General features: G+C 31.2%; 1 protein-coding gene and 1 pseudogene across 1 annotated transcript; both read right to left on the bottom strand.

The window, feature by feature from the left end:
- Positions 1–965: 965 nt before the first annotated feature.
- Positions 966–5866, bottom strand: LOC111629101 (stearoyl-CoA desaturase 5-like). Its single transcript, XM_023372964.1, has 3 exons — positions 5826–5866; positions 2290–2502; positions 966–1569 (listed from the first exon to the last, which is right to left on the bottom strand). The coding sequence occupies exons 1-3, from the start codon at positions 5864–5866 to the stop codon at positions 1146–1148; spliced, it is 678 nt and encodes a 225-aa protein (XP_023228732.1). The 3' UTR covers positions 966–1145.
- Positions 5867–16448: 10582 nt separating this feature from the next.
- Positions 16449–16960, bottom strand: LOC111629100 (annotated as a pseudogene).
- Between the last annotated feature and the right edge of the window lie 2525 nt (positions 16961–19485).

Raw genomic sequence — 19485 nt, 5'->3', positions numbered from 1 at the left:
TGATACTCATTTTCTGGAATGCTATCAAAATACTCTGTCACGGAAGCTTCGATTTCATTCTTCCTGTTAAATTTGCGATCCCTCAAATGTTATGAGATTAAAAAGTAGCCAGAAGTCACATATTGAACATTCACGATATTTACTAGATTTGGCAATGATTCTGATATTAGCTTGAAGAAAATCAACAGTTTACTTGTCAGTGTGTGATGAAGCATTATCATAATGCAAATTAGACCTCAAATTTTCAGTGACTCCATAATTTTAGGAAGATGAACTGTGGCGTACTAATTAGCTGTTATTGTCTTTTGTTTTTCAAGCTTAATCGCTTTCACCAGTGCTATGGAACAAAATAGCAAACACAATTTTTTTATTGCTCTCTGAATCATATTTATGATTCTTTATCTAGCTTTCTTGAAGTGTGGGACAGATAATATTGTATGTATATCTCATCACTTGCGATAATCTTGGAAATTATCTGGTGCACACCTTGGTACAATATCTACAGAATTTTCTGAAAGATTCTGACATGATCTGACATTTGGAAATCTGTCAACTGATGCGGTATTTAGCAATACACTATTTTTTCAAACCATAACTCCTTATGCAGAATGTCTGCAATTGCAGAGGCTCCAATCTACAGTCGCTCCTGTATTTTTTCATAAGTACATCTTTGGACTNTACAAAAATGACAGCATTTATTATAATTAATTTAGAAAAATTAAAAAAATTAATTTAAAAATTAAATTAAAAGCTTTAATTGAACTTTTTTAAAAGATGTGCTTTAATAAAAGGTTCACTTTATATAATTTCTCTATTCTTTCAGTTACTGCTTTAGTTAATGCATATACTGTAGCATAATTTCAAACACAATCACTAGATATTGCATCATAATTGCAATCAGACGTCATACTACTCTAAACTTATTTAACTATATCCTGACGTCTTATGATTTATTATCTATATAGTTTTTTTTTTAATCATTACATTCTTAGAATGTAGAACAGGAGGTTATATAGATAAATCAGTTCCCACAAGTTTAAATATTTTGTATAATTTGACAATAATTATTCCGTAACAAATAAGAAAAAATAATATATATATATATATATATGTATATATATAAAGAAACAATGTATATAATTTCATTATTCACTTCCATCACCAGTTCTTAAACGTCTCTGTTTGATAATATCGGGTGAAACAGTTCTTAAATCGTATGCCAAACCTAACCAGTTCATACAGTCAATAAACACTGTAGTGAAATTAATTTTCGATCCTAATTCGCTTGTAGAATAATCCCATGGGAAAGTATGATGATAATTATGAAAACCCTCACCTAATGCCCATAAGGTGACTATTTTATTTTGTCTAGGATTAATTGATTTATCGTAAGGACGATTTCCCCACATGTGTGCTGCGCTATTCACCAACCATGTAGCATTCAGGGAGACGCAATACCTTAATAAAGTAGCCACAAAATATGAATTCCAATAAGTTTCACCCCAACACCATACGGGTAACAATGTTGGTATAACGAAACACAACATAACTACTAGACGGGTATAATGCCTGAAAAAATAAATATAACAATAAATTAAATTATGTGAAATATTATTTATATAGAAATTAATGCTTTGTTTAAAAGTAAAATCTGTTAAACCAGAATACTATCTAAAAATTAAATAGTGAAATAAGAAATAGTTTAAAATAAATAACATTTATTACTATTAAAAAATAACTATAAAATATATAAATAAATTTATCTATATTGTAATATAAGTAAGAATAGTCTACATATAACAAGCAATTATTTATTGTGACATCGTCACAATGCCGGGCTGCAATTTTTAATCATATTTTAAATTTATTTAATTTAAAATATATGTTCTCTACCTTAAATTAGTACAGTACTGTATTATCTTGTCCCTGTATATCATACTTTTCCGTTAACAATGGAGTCGTGCCGATCATCTATCTAACTCCTTTCAGGGAAAATTTTGAATTGAAATAACATAACGTCCGGTTGGCAACGGAAGTTCATATATAGTTAAACGGGACATTCTGCTCCTAAGTTTTCTATATCTGGTATTGACGTTCATATATCTAACTTCGTTCTCGAGATTAAGGAAAGACAGGCGAACGGACGGTGGACAGACGGAGGACAGTGAAAATTTATAGGTCTACAATTATTTCAAATTGCAGCCCAATTAAAAATTAAATAAATGACCATATGTTACTCTTCTAATCGAGATAAATGTAGACTAAATACATTGAAAAATTTCAATTTACCTTCTTTGAAATCGTACTATAGGATCTGCCCATACATCATTTAAATCGATAGTTTTTCCTTTTTCTATAACATCTGGATGCTTTCTTACTAATAACCATCCGATGTGAGAGAAAAAGAATCCTCTTTTAGCATTGTGTGGATCGGCATCTGTTTCTGAAAATTTATGATGTACCCTGTGATCTCTCACCCATTCATATATGTCATTCTGCAAAATATATTTTGAAAATTATTTGAATTAAATANTCCTCAAAAAATTCTCCCCTAAAAAAAATGTCTGAAGTCAACACTGTACTGTATTGTATATGGGGCCACTAATTCAAATTCACCTGGACCTCATGAAACTATAATATGCCACTGTCAGTAACTTATTTCAATTTTTTTATTTTGTTTTATGATTCTTTCAAGTTATCAAAAGTAATAAGATTTACATATTAAGATTACATATTAAAATTAATAACTGTACAATATAAGATCATAGTAGGGCCTACTTTTAAAAAGATAAACTTAGTGTATTTAACAAATATGATAATATATTACGATAGACTCACCTTAGCATCGCTACTTGTGAGACTGTAAGTGTTTACATTAACCAATAGTTGACTTAAACCCATAGCATGTAATTTTTGTCCTCAAAGAAAGTTATACTCCATACCAATTGTTAATTTTCACTATGTACTGTACTGTACTTCATTTTATGACTGCAGTTTCTATTTTCTGATAATTTTTGTGAATGTTATCCACCATAATCCTGGAAATAATGTTATGTTAATAAATAATTTCTGATTCAGTAAAAAGAATTTATATACCTCAATCTTGCACTTTATGGCAGATTGAGAATATAAAAAAGCATTGGAATTTATAATTCTCTTTTATTTGATAGCCAAAAGAATACTTATTAGTTTAGGTTTTGGCATTTTAAAAACCAAATTCCTTAAAAATTAATATAACTGTACAATATAAGATCATAGTACTTTTCATATGTTATGCATGTAAACCTTGAAAAATCTTGAAGTTTTGAATACGTAAAATAGCTAAACTCTTATCTTTTGTTAAAACTTTGTGAAAACAATAATAATAATTCTGACAGTTAAGTGGAAGGGACATCACTATTAACTAATATTATTTAGTATAATGTGTATACTTTGAACTAGAAAAAAGATTAATTATAGTCATTAACTTCTTTTCCTACACCAGGGATGGAGAACTTGTGATATTTTGTGGTTTATAAAGCTACCAGACAAAATATAGTGTAATAAAATTAAACTTATGTTATGAAAATATATTTTTCTTTGTCTTTTCCAATAAAAAATGTAATTAAGTGTAGTTTATGTATATTATTGGTGCATGTATACTAAATTTATATAATTATGCAATCTGCAATGTATTATACAGGTTCACTAGGTCTTTCTGATGTAAGATGAATCCTTTTAGTTTAAAAAAAATATTCTTCATTTCTGACTTACAGTCAAGTATAAGTTTTTGCTTAGACATCAAAAATCTGATATTAACCAATAGTTAATGTTAATGATAGTCCACTGTATTTAAATTAAGCAGTTTCTTTCAAGTATGGAAGAAAGTATGGCTATAGAAGGGAAGCAGTAAAACATATTTTCCACACACAAGTTTCGTAGCAATCAAACACATTTGGCAATTATTAATTTGTCAATGTCAATTATTTTCTAATTGGACAATTAGGTATTTGTATATTATTATTTTGGATTAAAATGACCAACTTGAAGTTCATTTTAGCCTGTATATTATCTTTTATTGTGTTCTAATAATTTAGTTCTTATCACGTGTCATTGCACCAATATAAACTAACTGTTATACAATAAAGATACCGATAAACATTTTAACAGTTCTAAATATATTCACTGAACCATATCTAAAACTGTGATTCTTAATGCTATAAGAAGTTACTGTGTGTTTAATAGACAAATATCTAATTAGACAGAGTAACTTAGAAATTTGCATTATTTGAAAAGTAAATGATTTAGAGAATATTTTTAATACTGGATCAGAGTTAATGTATTTGGAAATATGGAATGCTGGACTTTTCTCAGAACCTTATAGAAAGTTATTAATTAATATCTTGTTACAAATAAAGATGTTTTACATACTGTATTGAACTGCACTTTCAGGGATTATCCAGTGGTAACAAAATATTCTTATGATAGAGAGAATGACAACTAATAAAAAGTTCTATATTGGAAGACTATAGCAAGACATAAAAGGATAAGGTGATTTTCAGTAAACTCCAAACTGAAAAGTAGGTAGTTTTATGATAACTTATCAAATCCAAGAAACTTATCTTGGCCATGCTATTATTTCCAGTTGTAAACTTAGCTTTTAAGCTTATTTTGAATATATAAAGTCTGTTCAAATTAATCAAATTCAGAATCATTATCTGGCCAACTGATTATCTACTTATTTTTAAACTGTCATTTTTCACAAAGCCTGACTACTCCAAGCACTTGTTGGTGTATCAATATTATCATCTTTCAGCATTTCCCTTGACAAATTTTGTGTTGTCTGTCTGTATATGATTGTCTGTAGATTTCTGAACATTTACACTTGTTGCACTTCTCCTCTATTAATGATATGATAGATTCCTTACATATTTCTACAGTGTTGACCAACTTATTAAAACAATGGTCATACAACAGATAACTTACTTACTCTTTCTTGACATTATTCAAATCTGTCCTTATTTCCACTCCTGATTTTGCCTTACCTTACAGAAAATGTATAATAGATAAACAATTTGTTTGTGGTAGAGACTTTACAATATTCTTCTTCTTTTGATCTATATAACATAATTGATAACAAAATTCACTTGTTATTCTTCTTGACAACAACTTCTTACCTGACCATCTCATCCAAGTCAGTCTATGACAGGTTATGTGAAATCATGCTATTTTTTAGCCACTATTTCTGCCTTGTTTATGGTTTGACATGTGCTCATGCTCCAACAATCTTGTCAACAGCTTTCTTTACATTTATCTTCTCTTTTAATATTATTTAAAACTTTATTGTTTCATTTTAAACAAGTATAAAAAAATATTTTTTAGATTTGTTGTACAATATTGAACAATAATGAAAAAAGGAAGGATTCCAAAAAATGCAATAAATATTAAATTTAGTTTGTTGTCATAGCAATCACAATCACATTAAATTACAAATGCATTTCCCCAGGAATTTTTCGGGGGTGTCCTCGTTCAGATATGTCGGGCCCCGTCCCTCACCACTCGGCAGCTCCATTGTGAGCCTGGCCGAACCCATAATAAGCTTTCAAAAAGAGGCCCTCTTAGTGCCCACAGGGCGGAAAGAGTTAAAAAAAAGACATGAGTCGGCGATGACGTTTTACCGTATTTTACGAGTTGCTTTTAGCGTTTTTATACGAATACGATCGCAATTTTTTCGCCGCTATGTACGAATCCGCATTATACGAACCCGTTTTATAGGGGTCTACTGTAATTATCTAGTGATTAAACATCCTATAAATACTTTTAAACAGTTTAATTTGTTTATTTACCTTCGCTGGTAACATTCGTCGTTGTTAAACGTTTCCGCCATTTTTGAGCAATATCCCATGAGTCAGTGTGCAATGTGTTTTACTTGGAGTTCAAACGTCAAACGTGTACTTTTGCTTGCCTGCCGTACAAGTTTAACATTTGAACTTCGGCTACAACCTCTCTATTATTAATATAAATTTTTGTACATTAAAAACTTACTTCAGTGTATAATGAAAAAAGCTAAATTTAATATTTGATTAGCCGCTAACGATACTAATTGACTTAATTATAATTTGTGTAAATTTCAACAAATGGAACGTAGTTTACATGGTATGTACGGTACGCCTTTTTTTAAAACTCTCCACCCTGTGGGCACTAAGAGGGCCTCTTTTAGCAAGCCCATTGTTGGTTCAGCCAGGCCCACAATGAGAAGGCCGGGTGGTGAGGGATGTTGGCTGACATATCTGGATGGACCACACCCGAAAAACTTCTGGAGATGTCTCGATCCGTTCGGATTCGATCCCAAAGCGGTAGGCTACCACCTTAACAGCTCGGCCAACCGGCCGTAGTACGGTACATCTCAAACATTAGTGATAGGACTGATGATTAGTAATGGCATTCAGATAGAACAGAAAATGTGTTAATCATAAAAGTGGTAATTTTAAATGTGAGGACCCAAACGAGGTCCGAAAGGAGGCATCCAACGACTTTTTAAACGAATCAGTTTCATAACACGAAAAAACGAAATCAAAGGTCTGAAATAAACAATGAAAGTTGTTTTTGTTAAAAGATTTAAACCAATACAGTAGAGCGTCGTTTATCCGAATCAATTGGGGGATGAGGCTGTTCGGATAACTTATTTTTCGGATAACTGATTATGTACGAAAAAATATATTAACCCATCCCATGTTGAAATTTTTCTCCGTTGCGTGTTGCTTCGCGTTGAATTTTCGTCGATGTTAAGTCTAACGTAAACTTTTTAAAATAATACTCGTGGCTATTGTATCGTTAAAAAGTATTTCTTTATTTTTTACAAACAAAATAAATATATTGAAAAATATAAAAACAAAAAAATATATACTTTAGAAGTTGATCTAGTATCAAAAACGTTCAATTCAGCAGGACACACAGTCCTCAGAAAAACACCACACAAAAGTTCCAGTGCTGCCAGCTAAAACACGCACACCAGCAATTAAAATATTGGAGTAGCCCAAGATATAGCCAAAGATTGCAGCGCCGCAGCACTAGCGAAAATTTAAATTTGCTGACTGGAATGCTTTCGGTTAACCGACGTTTCGGATAACCAGCTTTCGGATAAACGACGCTCTACTGTAGTTAGATTAAAGTCGAAGAAAACGAGGCCGGAGAGGAATCGTGTTCGGTCTCAAAGTTGACCTCTCCTGCGCCCTTCGAAGGGTTTCGAATTGTCACCGTGTGACGATGAGAGATCAATGGAGGGGCGACTTCGGTTAGAAAATCCATAAAACCGCGTTTTCAAAGACATAAAAGAGTTCTTGGTCTTGGATTCAAAACGTTTCTTTCACGAAATTTTCGTGCTCCCATCCCAACATTAGCGAAAGCAGCATCGACGGTTCGAGATTGACTTCGACGTCTAACTCAGAAGGTCGCCCAGGTGTTTCCCGACGATGACCTTCCTTCCCAAGTGTGCAGTGCGCCCCGGGGCCATCGCTCTCCACATCGATTCACCGGTAGCTCATCGTTCGTATTGGACAATTGACTCTTTTTATACTACGGACTGGTTCGCCCTTGGATAGGCCTTACGCCGATTGTAAACAGTAGCTGTAAGCATCTTTTTTATGTTTAATAAACTGTTTACGATGAAAACCTGTCTCAGTGAATCCTAACACTCCCACAGGACGGAGTTGACTGCTCGGCTTCCGGAAAAATCCTCACCCCAATCGGCTAACCTCACATAAAAAGATTGGTCGTAAAGAAAATGTACTGTACTGTACAGTACTTTATATTAAAGCAAAAGAAAATTGATTTCATTAAAAGATTTTGTAAAATTTTTTTAGTAAATTTAAGAATATCAATTTTGAAATTTCGCATAGACCTTTTCAAAAAATTCAACTCAAGTATAACTAAATATTATTAAACTGTAGCTACGGCTTTTCTTTCGGATCTATAGACATTTTTTCCTTCGATTTACAAAATCATTAGAAAATGCTCATATTTTTCTAAAGTTTGTTTAACAAAAAGTGATATTACAAAATAGAACTTACAAGTTTAATAGAAACTATGTTTTAATTTTTTTATTTTTAACTGAATTTTTAACGTAAAAAATATTTAAAAGAATATAGAGAATATTCAGTAATCATTCCGGAAGATACGGTTCCAGTTTTAAACTGTTCAAAATTTATTTAGTGGCTTGTCTTGTATCTTTTGCCATCTGCTGACCCTAATTGTGAATATGGCCAAACCTATAATGGGAATACAAAACAAGCTCTTTTAGTAAGTTTTTATGCTCTAAGAGCCGTCTTAAAAAAGTTGAAAAGTTTCAAAAGTACATATTACAACATTGACTACAAATATATATAAAAAAAGTAGTAGAAATTTATTTCAATAGAGTTTCTCCAAGAACAAATGAAGTTTAGGCATGCAATGCTGATGAGGCCGATTATTTTAACTAAAGTTTAAATTAATTTAACTTTAGTTAAAATAATACAGAATAGCGAGTTTTAAATTTCAACTGCCTATACAAATTCCTGTAGCTTTTGTGCTTAAAGTTGAAATAGCAGTTTGGTTAATTATTTTTTTATATTAAATTTACATTGAAACTTAAACACAAAAAAAGACAAACAAATCTTTAACTTAATACCAGAAGAGGAGCCAGTACAGTACATTCTATATGGTTATTTATAAATCAATTAGGTCCGTCGAAAGGAAAGCTGGAGATTTTTTTTCCATACTCGGAGAATACTAGAGGTTTGCAGTGGCTTCTTTTCCCTATAAATTAATACTGTTTTTATTAACAAAAATTAAAATAAAATATTTAAGAGGGTTTTATTAATAAAGAAACATTGTACGTATTTTATTTCTTTAAAAAAGTTTAAAGTTTTAAAAGATTTAAATGTATCTGAAAATTAAGAGAAAGTGGATAAAACGCACTTGGAACGACTCATCTAAAATTATTTTTAATGTTTTAAATTTTAAATTTATCTATTTACTTATTTATTTACTAATAAATATCTATTTGCATTCTTTAAATGTTTAGATGACAACAAAGCTATTTTAAAGGATACCAAAAAGCCAAAATTGTCTTTAAAGCATATAAATTCCAATATTTGGTGATATGTCTTACGAATTAGCTGCAGAAACCTGTATTTTTTTTAATGATTATGCAATTTCGTCGAAATTATGAAAGTTTTATATGAATAGATTGCAAATAAATAGACAGTAAGATATAAAGATTATTAATATTGATAAAGACAATTTCTTTAAATAATTTGCATGAAGATAACGATCCAATTAAACATAGTTTAATATTAAAACTTTGGTGAAAAAATCCAATATGAAATTTCAAAATTGATGTTTTTAAAATTTAATGAAATTTTATACAAAAACTTCTAATAAAACTATTTTTTAAAATGTTTTAATAATTTAATTTAAAAGCAGACCTATATTATAGGATAAGAATACACCTCGCTTTACGACCTTTACGACTTTCACTTTTAAAACTAATAACTAATATATTTTCTATTTTGTTTAACTGATGGGCCATATTTGTTTTTGCTTCGATGTTATATTTTATAGTTTACTCTCCAGAAACAGAACGTCAGTATAAAACAAATACCCTATGCAGAATTAATTTTCGATTTACGACGGCTCGCATAACGTCTACGTGTATTTCCTACGATTAAATCATCAAAGCAAGAGTATATTATGTAAGTTGTTTCGCAAAGTAGATAAGTTAAAATTAATAAAGGATTTTTAATTAATAAAATTTTAAAATGTAAATATAAAAATGTATTTATTTTTTATCTATAAATTAAACAAATTAAATATTAAACAAATCTATTTAAACATGTACAGTACAGTACAGGGTTGGCAAAAAAGCCGTAAAAACTAAAAATTCAAGAATTATCGGTATGACATGCAGTTTAGGTGATAAGTATAGTCAGAACGACATGTTTTTGTTGACGGGGAAAATTAGTTACAAAAATAACAGATAGATGACGTTAACATACAAAAGAGATGCAAACGATAATGCATAATGTTGAATATGGCCTCCACCATAGGTTATAACACAGTTTAGCCAAATAACAACGGCCGCATCTGCAGAGTGCAGCAAGTTTGGATGGATGAATGTGAATGGCGAATAGCATTTTTCAATTTCAGCAAAGTGGAAGGACCTGATCAAAAAAATTGGGAATTTAAATACCTTCAATCAGGAATCACATTGAAAGACATTTTCATTATCGATTACACGCTTATTCGTGGTTTTAGTGTGTCAACGCCATCTATCGGTGATTTTCGGAACTAATTTTCCTCCTGTCAAGATAAAACCTCCATGCTGAAAATATCATGCAAACCGCATTTGATTCCGATAATTCTTCCATTTTTATGAATGATTTAAAGTTTTTACGAACTTTTTTTCCATCCTATACATTTAGTTATATGAACAAATCAGTATTTATTAAATCCATGCAGTAGCAGCTCAGAATGGATCCTGGCTGGATACACGAAATCGAAGGATCGAAATTAAGCTAAATTAATAAAAGTACTTTAATATGAGTAAGTTAACGTTTAAAAATTTTAATCATGTTCACCACGGATTTTGTAAATAATCTAATATTTCGTAAGAAATTTGATAATATATATCAGGGGTAGGCAAGCAAGAGTTCGGTGGGAGCTAAAATGTAGGTTTTGCAAAATGCATGGGAGCCGCAGTTCTGTACCGCGATTTTATTATATAATATAAATATAATATAAAATAAATATTAATTTTTTTAATAAACATATTTTCACAAAATTGTGGAAATAAAATTGTAAAAATAATAATAAAAAAGCAGAAATTAACACTTTCAGCAACAGCCGCATGTAACTCAAAAAAGAGTGGCATTTGCCCATGTCTGATATATATGAAATTTCAGACTACTGTACTTATTGTGTTTTAACATGTAACGCTAAACATCACTTATTGTTTAGCATTACATGTTTAGCATTCAGTAATTTTTACTGCAAAAAGTTTGAAAAGCTAATGCACTCTAAAACTACGATAAAATATAAAGGCTGGTTCTTTTATTTACAACATAAAAAGTTAATTTTGTGCATAAACCATAATGATATATTTAAAGGTCACTCGCAACATTATTCTCGTTTATATTATTAACTAAACTTATAAATATTTATGGTAGTCGAAGTTGCGCATATATCTTCACCTTTACGTGAAAATTTATTATAAGTGTATATTTTTCTGTGAGGAAATTTTTCATTTTGGATTGTTTTTGGTGTCAGAAATTTTCTTATGGGTAATTTTCCACTTGGTCATTTCTCGGTATGAACAATTTTCCGTATACGAACATTTTTGTGCACTTACATGACAATGGGATTTTTCTGTGCACAATTTTTGTGTGGGATTTTCTCATGTGTGTTTTTTTTCCATAAAACCAAGTTCTATATACCTTTATTAAATTTTCTTGTGGGAAATATAAATGCTTTCTTTTTAAACCACAAAGCTGTATTTGAATTGTATATAGTAAAATCTAGCTAGAATCAAACTGCGTTAACTCCAAGTCACGTTACAGGTCCCGGGCACAGTGTGAAAGGTTTTCTATGTAATACGGTCTCGTCAAGTTGAAATTATCGGTACTTTATACTCGAAGCTATTTTCTCGTGAATCCTCCGCCCTCTGTACTCCCATATTTTGCTCCGTCTGTGATCATTTTCGCTTATATTCCGTATGAATACAGACGATTAAGATGAACAAACACTATGACTCCAAACCAAACAGGACATGGCTCCATAGCAACCTCGCATAAACATTCTTTTACTGATACCAGTGTCCTGAACGGGACACAAGAGTACTCGTGGAAAACGCACTCAGAAGCGCCATAAATTGTATTCAATTTTGTCAACAGATTATTCGGAACGGCTTAAATTTTACGGCCACAGAAAATTTTGAGATACTCGGACATTAAACTTGTTAACTTGAAATTCAAATTTTCATTCTGGTGACATCAATGCTCACCATTTTCGAAGGAGAAGTGTGACTTACTAAAACCGATATAACAGAATAATTTAAGAGCTTCAGTTACATTATGTTACTCTTTATCTAAACATTAAGAACATTCAAAAGTTTTCAAACTTAAGAAATAGTAATCCACGATTAACAAGATTAACTTTATTAAATATGCACAGAAATATCATTATAAATTCTAATGATAATTTAAATATGATTTCTTCTAAACACAAATATTGCATTATATAATAAAAAAGAAAAATATTAATTAATATGTTGGATATTAATACATAATCGAAGTCAAGATAATATTTATTTAAAAGTTCATAATAATTAAATTTTAATGCTTGTTATTTTTAAAATTTTTATGTCACACTTTGTACGCTCTATACATTAATTATTATTTTTTGTCATTATTTTCTGAAAATAGTTTTATAAATTATTTAAAATGTATTATATAAATATAACTAAAAATGTCTAGCAACTGTTGCTTAACTTTCCAAACATTTAAAACTTCGTGTGTGGCGCCATCTGTTATGATATTTTATTATTAAAAACTTTTAAAATTTTTAATTATTATAAAATGGAAGAAAGCTTAATTTTGAAAATTAAAGAGGAAATAAGAGAAGGATTTTATTTTAAAAAATATTTTAAATGCTAATCACGAGTAAAATTACTATTAACTCCTACACTACACGAGATATGACATACGATCCCCTTTATCTCCCCACTTCTTCGATCTTTAACCACCAAAATTTACTAGCATAAATTTCCCTAATAAATAAATCTCTCTGCAAAATATCAGAAATTTTCGACAAAAAGCACATTAAGTTTCAAAGAGAGTGAACAAAATTGCGCTCCCCACACACTATCATTCATACATACAAAAAAACCCCTGAATTTGTTTTTTTTGCATTTCTCAACATTTCAAGGTCCTCTGAGTACAAAAATATTTGGAAAATCTTGGGGATTTATCTTTTGACCGATCGCCATACTTCCCTCTGTTATATATAGCAGAGACAGGAAAGTAATAAAACAATAATAATACAAGTAAATAGATATGTATTATATTAATGGTGCGGTTTTCTTTATATTCTTTTAAACGTCAATTTTTTTAAAAGATTATTTCTTCAAAAAAATTGATGAAACATCATAGGTTAGATCCGAAAAAGTTAACCGACGTTTTTTTGTCTGGACCGCATTTTATCAGAGACAAAAAACTTCTGAGTGTTATCTTCGTTATTCTTTATTCACTATGCATTTCGGGTGCAATATTTTGTATATTTTGCACCCCTCATCAGGTGTTACATTTCTGTTTTAAACATACAGCTACGCGGTGTTGATGTTGTATCTCCTAAGGCATTTTCCAGACAAGTCCAAGACATAAGTCCAGACAAAAAAAATGACAGTTAACTTCTTCGGATATAACCTATGATGTTTCATCAATTTTTTTGAAGAAATAATTTTTTTTTAAATTGACATTTAAAAAAATAATAATACATTTGTATAAAAAATTATTTTCAATACAAAAAACTTTTAAATTCTAAAAATTCACAACAGGAAGCTATTGTTTAATTCTTTGAATGAGAAAATGACACACAAAAAAGAAACATAGTAGCAAAAACAACTTTTTATTCTACACGTAATATACAAGGTCTGTCCCAAAAGTAAGTGTACTGATTTTTTATTTAATGTCTGTGCAGCTTAACACATCATTAATTGGTATTTCCATATTGCTAGATACCTTAGCAGCATGTCTAGACTTATTTCAAGTTGATCGGTTAAATCAAACGTGCACAATCTCTGTGTAAGATACTGTTTTAACAGACCGTTACGTTTGAAATGGAGAAAAATCTCGAACAACGTTACGCTATCAAGTTTCGTGTGAAACTCAAGAAATCTGCAACCGAGTCATTTGCAGATTTAAAAGAAGCTTATGGAGATGTCACTTTATCGAGAAACATGGTATGTAGATGGCACAAAGATCCAGGGTAAAGATGATGCATATCGTTTTTTTCGAAAGCCGTGAAATCGTGCACAAAGAATTTTTACCTTCAGGACAGACAGTTAATCAGGCCTTCTACAAAGATGTCTTGGAACGACTTCAAAAACGGGTCAAGCAAGTCCGCAGGGACATTGCAGAAAATTGGGTGCTGCACCATGGTAATACGCCTGCTCAAACAGAGCTGTTAATATAGTTTTTGGCCAAAAAAAATTCCACCCGGACCTAGTGCGACTTCTACCTATTCTCTAAGATAAAATGCAAGTTTAAAGGTCATCATTTCAGGCCAATGAAAAACATCAAAAAAGTTGAACCGACGAATTGTATGACACACCCTTGAGGAAAACGACTTCAAGTATTACTACAACTAGTGAAGAAAACTTTGGCACCACTGTGTGATCTCGCAAGGATCGTACTTTGAAAGAGATCGTTTGTAGTTTGATGTAACTCATGTATTCTTTGAAATAAAAATCAGTACATTTACTTTTAGGACAGACCTTGTACATATACCTTCGTGGATTTCTGTCGTAAGCACAAAAAATCGTTTTTCAATCTTTTTCAGAAAGACGATTCCATATCAATCCTTATTTATCGTTGCAATCTTCCACGAAAAAAATTTTTTTTAAATATATAATTTTCTCTTCTAAGGCATTACATGTATTCGTAAATGTATTACTTGGTTTTCAGATATGTTAGGCGTATACTGCTCATTTTTTTTTATATTAAATTAGTATATTTGTAATTTTTAAAATTTCTCATTGATATACGATTTCCAAAATATTCAAAGTGGCTTTTCATCGTCACTGGTGGTCACTCATTTTGAGGATCATGATCAGTATATTAGGAATCATTAACATAGAAAATGATGCGTTTGAGTCCCAATAACGACCGAAGAACGGAATTGATTAAGGTGTCCAGCAGACAGCTTTGAGAAAACATTCGGTCGAAAAACCTCGAAAAGTTTTCTTGGAATGTCTGTCTTGGATATGTTGGGCTCCGTCCCTTATTATCCGGTTTCTCCGTTGTGGGCCTAATCGAACCCACAATAGGCATTAAAAAGGCCTTATTAGTACTCAAAGGGCGGAAAGGGTTATTTGAAAAGTCCCATAAAAATGTGAATTGTTACACGGTTGCTCATTTTCATGTAAAAGGTGATCATAATTAAAGCTTCCCTATTCAAAATGCTCTAGCTGTAACCAATCAGCTGTAAAAATTTCGTATACAGTGTATGCTAAGGATAAAGTAAAAAATTTCAAAAATAAAAATTTGGTTGAAACTTCTGCTAAGGACCGTTTTACGGGAAAATAAACAAAGCAAAACACAGTAAATAACGAAAACCAACTTTAAAGTGACATTTAATTTGTTATTTTGAACATTACGAATAAAGTCAATGAAAACAATGACATTTATGGCGCTCCAAGCAAAATGAAACAATCTGCATTTTTTTGCATCGCCTTCAGATTTTACATCTGAATAATGGCACACATTGAGCATCATAACTTATATCAGTAAAGAGCTTCTGCAGAAGTCATGTCCCTTGCGGAACGAATAAATGCTGTATAAAAACAGCATTTATTCGTTCCGCAAGGGACGAATAAATGCTGTTTCGTGTATTTTCCTTAAGCTATCCTTTAGCGGAAGTTTTTGAAATATTTATGGTTTTTGCAAAATCCTTTTCCATAGCCAATGCACAGTCTGTATACATATCTTGGTGTCGATCTGCTTATTGGTTACAATTACAGATGGAAAACTTTAATTGTGGCCGCCCTGTGATTTAATAATGTATTTCTCATTTAAAAAAATATATGTAATCCAAGAAAATTTCTATTAAATTCGAAATTTTAATTTCTATTTTTATAAAAATGTATTAATTTTTTAAATCTTTTATAGTTTTATTTTACGAGGATGACTCTGAAAGTTTTGTAATACATAATAAATTAATACATAAATACTATAAGGCCTAAAACAAAATATTTTTTATTTATGTTCAAAGTACTCTCCTATGGCTAATGCACTTATGTTGTCGCTCCTTCCAAAGATCAAAAGCATGATGATACTCATTTTCTGGAATGCTATCAAAATACTCTGTCACGGAAGCTTCGATTTCATTCTTCCTGTTAAATTTGCGATCCCTCAAATGTTATGAGATTAAAAAGTAGCCAGAAGTCACATATTGAACATTCACGATATTTACTAGATTTGGCAATGATTCTGATATTAGCTTGAAGAAAATCAACAGTTTACTTGTCAGTGTGTGATGAAGCATTATCATAATGCAAATTAGACCTCAAATTTTCAGTGACTCCATAATTTTAGGAAGATGAACTGTAGCGTACTAATTAGCTGTTATTGTCTTTTGTTTTTCAAGCTTAATCGCTTTCACCAGTGCTATGGAACAAAATAGCAAACACAATTTTTTTATTGCTCTCTGAATCATATTTATGATTCTTTATCTAGCTTTCTTGAAGTGTGGGACAGATAATATTGTATGTATATCTCATCACTTGCGATAATCTTGGAAATTATCTGGTGCACACCTTGGTACAATATCTACAGAATTTTCTGAAAGATTCTGACATGATCTGACATTTGGAAATCTGTCAACTGATGCGGTATTTAGCAATACACTATTTTTTCAAACCATAACTCCTTATGCAGAATGTCTGCAATTGCAGAGGCTCCAATCTACAGTCGCTCCTGTATTTTTTCATAAGTACATCTTTGGACTTCTGCAATCATACATTAGACAGCAGTTAATTTTTAGGAGTCACTGATGTTCATGGTCACCTTTCACGTGGTTCATTGTAGAACGAAGTACGACCTTTTTGAATTTTTTTGTACTATCTGAACACAATAATAAAGGACGGAGCATCATCCCCAAAAGCCAATTTCAATAATTTATAACAGTCTTTTTCATTCAGTCCAACACAAAAATCATAATAAATCATTGCACGATATGCTTCTGTAGAAACTTTCTAATAGTAACAATAGAAAGGGGTCTGTCTCAGTTAGATTAAGGGAAATTGATGGAATTGTTTATGCATAATGTGCCATATGTAGTTTATTATTAAAAAATAAACCCTTTAATTCATCATGGATGATTTTCTTGTATTGCAAAACCTTTAGAGTAATCTCTGTATTAAAAAGAAAGAAAAAGCTCCTCCTTGTATAACAATATGTTTATTTATATAATTAAAATCGAAATTAATTAATTACACAATGTATTTTCTCTTTAACAGAAAAGTCAAGAAAATGCCTTTTTTTTCAATTTATTAATTCTAATATCAAATAAAGCGATATATAATCGAATATATATTTAGTACTGTTACATATCTTGTGCATTTTCATTAATATTTTTTCTAAAATTTTATAAATTAATATTTATTTTGTATGAGGCGAATTGTTTTCTTATATTAGAGCTTTTATAAATTATTTTTAAAATATTTAAAGTTGTAAAACATGGCACTTATTGCCATTTAATATCATTATCACGATATTAAGTGCTATGTTTTATGAGTTGTGGCAAGAATTATTACATCCAACTCGGACCAAATGCTATTCTTTGTTTTAAAATATAAGTAAAAAGGATTTTAAAATATAGTTTTAAGGAGATAATAATAAATATTCGATTAGATAAATACAAAATTTTCGATATGGACGCCAATTTTAAGGGACTCGATTGGCCTCAATAATATTTTAAGTGAAACTACCCTCTTAATCAATAAATAAAATAAATTATGCTACCTTTATTTTTCTTGAAATTTTTCGGCATAATTCTTGCATTGATCTTCAGATTCTGGAGGCTAATTATTTAATGTAGTTAATCATTAAAATAAGAACATCAATCACTCACTCAATGAAATCAATACATTCATTGACGAAAAAGTTAAGCAACTAGATAAAATTGGCCGATTAATGCAAAATTTGGCATACAGCTTTGCCTCAGATAGGTATGCAACCGTTTCTGTTGTGATCCGATCGCACGCCAAGTAATGTTACAAGAGTACCTTGAAATTGCTATCCCAATATTCTATAAAAAGACTCGCTGTGTTTAGAATTTTCAATGTATCTATAGTTTGAAGATCTTCGTAGTCAGATATGCCTGTACAACGCAAAGAAACTTGCACAGTTGAAGGAGTTTGAGTCTTTCTGACTTGACTCTGACGGGGTGTTGAAGGTAATGGTTACATGAGGGCACACATACTTGGTGGACAGGTTCTGGGCGACCTAGAACAGAGACGGAAGGCTCGCTGTAGAACCCTGTCTCTTCCTGCAACATAGATGTTGCAGGAGGAGACAGGGTTCTACAGCGTGTTAGTGGCTCTCGTGTTATTGTGAAAAATCACTAGTGAATACTTCAGTCCACCTTCAATGTTGATCGGCACACTTCCCCACAGTTAGCGTCTGGTCTGGCGATCCATCTCATATGATAGTCGGTCATCCCTAATTGGTACATATAACACAGATGCCACAACGGTACATTCAAGAAATCCTGTGGTCTCAAATGTTACCTTTCATTGCAGGGCTGCAAACAGCCATTTTTCGGAAAGCTAATGTTCAACTACACACAACTAGTTTTCCAGGAATGTCTCGCCACGATGCTACATTACCTTGGCCTGCCTAATCTCCAGATTTGTTCCCCATCTGGTATTTGTTGGACTGGAGTGAGACGCTTTGGCCATATACGAGGGATCTGGAGAGATATCTGTGGACAAATCGCGCATACAGACTTACAGGCACATATGCCTACAAGCCCGATCATCACTCTGAGTATTCAGTCCTACAAAGTACTAAAGATTCATTTAAATTGCACCATTACTACAGAAGAAATTGTACCTTTGCTATGATATTGTAATCACTTATAATCAGCGTTTAGCCTAATAAAGTATCATTGGATTTCATTGCTTCCTTCTTGATGCGTAACTTTTTTGTAAATGAGTGTAAATAATGAATGATTAAACAAAACTTACAGTTAACTTTCTGAATTTTATCTGAAAAAATTTAAATAAAAAATATAAATTGAATAAAAGAATGTTTAAATATTGCTTAGTCTGTACGTTTAATATTTACGTATTAATAAACTAGTTTTACATTAGAAAAATTACTATTATAAAAAGTTATAGTTATTATTAAAAACTTTGCTTTTTGCCCTTATATTAATACTATTTAACATATTCATTTTTACATAAACAAATATTTGGGTTTCTTGTGTATGACAAGCCTTAATATATTGTTTACTACTGTTTTAGTTTACGTAAAAATAAATAAAGAGGTTGCGGCCGATGTTTTTATCGCAAAAACGTGTACGTCGGACGTTCAGCGCCGCCATCTTATAAGCCTAGAAGTTTGACAATGGCGTTTGGAACATCAGTGGAATCATACTCGATGTTCCAAACGCCATTGTCAAACTTCTAGGTTTACAAGATGGCGGCGCTGAACGTCCGACGTACACGTTTTCGCGTTGAAAACTTCGGCC

This window comes from Centruroides sculpturatus, unplaced genomic scaffold, assembly GCF_000671375.1.
Source record: "Centruroides sculpturatus isolate CEXI.00-Female unplaced genomic scaffold, Cexi_2.0 scaffold422, whole genome shotgun sequence".
Lineage (NCBI taxonomy): Eukaryota > Metazoa > Arthropoda > Arachnida > Scorpiones > Buthidae > Centruroides > Centruroides sculpturatus.
Note: the sequence above shows the minus strand (reverse complement) of the source record. Positions and strands in the feature narration are given on the sequence as shown.

Bases quoted from the DNA above. Each gene is read 5' to 3' on its own strand.
- LOC111629101 (XM_023372964.1), bottom strand. From the start codon at position 5,866: ATGGCGGAAACGTTTAACAACGACGAATGTTACCAGCGAAG. The intron at 2,503-5,825 runs GTAAATAAACAA...TTCAAAATATAT, and splicing joins GACGAATGTTACCAGCGAAG to TTTGCAGAATGACATATATG. The intron at 1,570-2,289 runs GTAAATTGAAAT...TTATTTTTTCAG, and splicing joins ATAGTACGATTTCAAAGAAG to GCATTATACCCGTCTAGTAG.